Source organism: Myotis davidii, unplaced genomic scaffold, assembly GCF_000327345.1.
Source record: "Myotis davidii unplaced genomic scaffold, ASM32734v1 scaffold924, whole genome shotgun sequence".
NCBI lineage: Eukaryota > Metazoa > Chordata > Mammalia > Chiroptera > Vespertilionidae > Myotis > Myotis davidii.
The window spans coordinates 976,535-978,234 of NW_006294764.1; the positions used below are offsets into that span (position 1 = coordinate 976,535).

General features: G+C 40.5%; 1 protein-coding gene across 2 annotated transcripts in view; it reads left to right on the forward strand.

Moving 5' to 3' along the window:
- Nucleotides 1-1,489, forward strand: part of EIF2B3 (eukaryotic translation initiation factor 2B subunit gamma) — an 89,739-nt gene extending 88,250 nt beyond the window's left edge. For both annotated transcript variants that reach the window (XM_006769253.2, XM_006769254.2), the window contains exon 12: nucleotides 1,328-1,489. In XM_006769253.2, the coding sequence (XP_006769316.1) occupies nucleotides 1,328-1,380 (53 nt within the window). In that variant the 3' untranslated portion in view covers nucleotides 1,381-1,489. The remainder of the gene's footprint in view (nucleotides 1-1,327) is intronic.
- Nucleotides 1,490-1,700: the final 211 nt, after the last annotated feature.

Below are 1,700 nucleotides of genomic sequence, written 5' to 3' on the forward strand. Positions count from 1 at the left end.
TGATAGCATACAAGTACATGATGAATTGTCGATACTTGATAAGTTGCAGTTGCTCAGTAAGCTACACTAGTACTTGTTATTCAAATCTTTATGCAGTGATCCTTGTTCTAATAAGTTGTTTATTTTATTTCTATTTCACCCTAAATTCATGAAAGAAATGTTGAATAACTTGTTATATAACTGTAAATAATATAAAAAATATTAAAAATTAATTTTAAACAAATTTCTTTACACATTAGTTATTCTTTCACAATGCAATCATTTTGACGGCTTTTGGGCAATATAGGTATATACTAAATTTCAGTCTTTCTAGTGTTAACTTTTCCACCAACCTTCACTTCCTTTCAACTTTAGCTCTCCACTTACATAACCATACCCTATCCTTGTCATTATCCCAAATCTCTGAAATCCTTCATGTGCCAGTAGCTGTGTTAAACACTGAGGTATGAGCATAAATACACTGCCCCAGCCCTCAAGAGCCTTACAGTGAGGTAGAGGAGAATGAAATAATGATATAGAGATAGAGACAGGTATTAGATAGGATGTTCTCACAAAGCAGAAAATGGACAGCTCAGGCAGGAAGGCATTAATCACATAGTGAAGGTGATTGATTAGGGCATTTGGGATAAGGGTGTGATGGGGAAGTAAGGCATGTTGGAAGCATGTGCTGAGATCTAGAGCTATAAAATAGTATGGCTTTAGGTACAAAAGGAGAATGGTGGAAGATGGAGCTAAAGAGGTAGCAAGAGTCCTGTCATGAAGGGGCTTGTGGGTTTGGACTCTATGAAAATAACAATGGCCACTATTTACGGAGCACTCAATGATCCTTTAACTCATTGAGTCCTCGCAACAACCCTATACAGTTGATGCTATTATTTCCATATTACAGATGAGGCAACTCCCTTTTTCCTTTGGATATCTCCATTTAACCATTTAGTCTCATTTCTCCTCACTCTTTTCCCCTATTCCCTATCCCCAGGCCACGCCACAGTATTTCATGTTTTCCTTTCCTACATGTTTAGGTTTTCCCTCATGTTCTAGTGACCTGGAGTGCCTTCCCTTTGATACACTGCCTGAGAAAACTCTATTCATCCTTTAAGACCCTGCTCCTTGCCCTCCTGTGCAGTCTCCCTGAAAGCCAGGTGCATGGAGCAGACCCTCCTGCTGTGGGGGAAGATGCTGTCCTCCTTTGGCAAGTTGTATTCTCAAGAGCAGAGCCACTTGGGAGAGGAATAGATGTTTATGAACACAGAATGAAAAGTAATTGGGTTTAAGATGACATCTTTTGCTGACAGTTCTCAAACAACCTTTTTCTTTTCTTTTGTAGCCAAACGAGTAAATGAGGTGATCGTGGGGAATGACCAGCTCATGGAGATCTGAGTTCTGAGCAAGTCAGACGCCTTCCTCTTGGCCCCCAGAACTACAGATGTTGGCTGGCCCACCTGTTTGACTGTATTTATTTCCCAATAAAGAAGGGCTCCCACAGGCATGCTGGAGTCTTATAGAGTAGTGCCACGCTCACATTGGTGGGGCTCCAGTGTGTGCTCATGTGTCATGTGGTAAAGACCGTCTAGAACAGCCGTGGGCAAACTATGGCCCGCGGGCCGGATCCGGCCCGTTTGAAATGAATAAAACTAAAAAAAAAAAAAAAAGACCATACCCTTTTATGTAATGATGTTTACTTTGAATTTATATTAGTT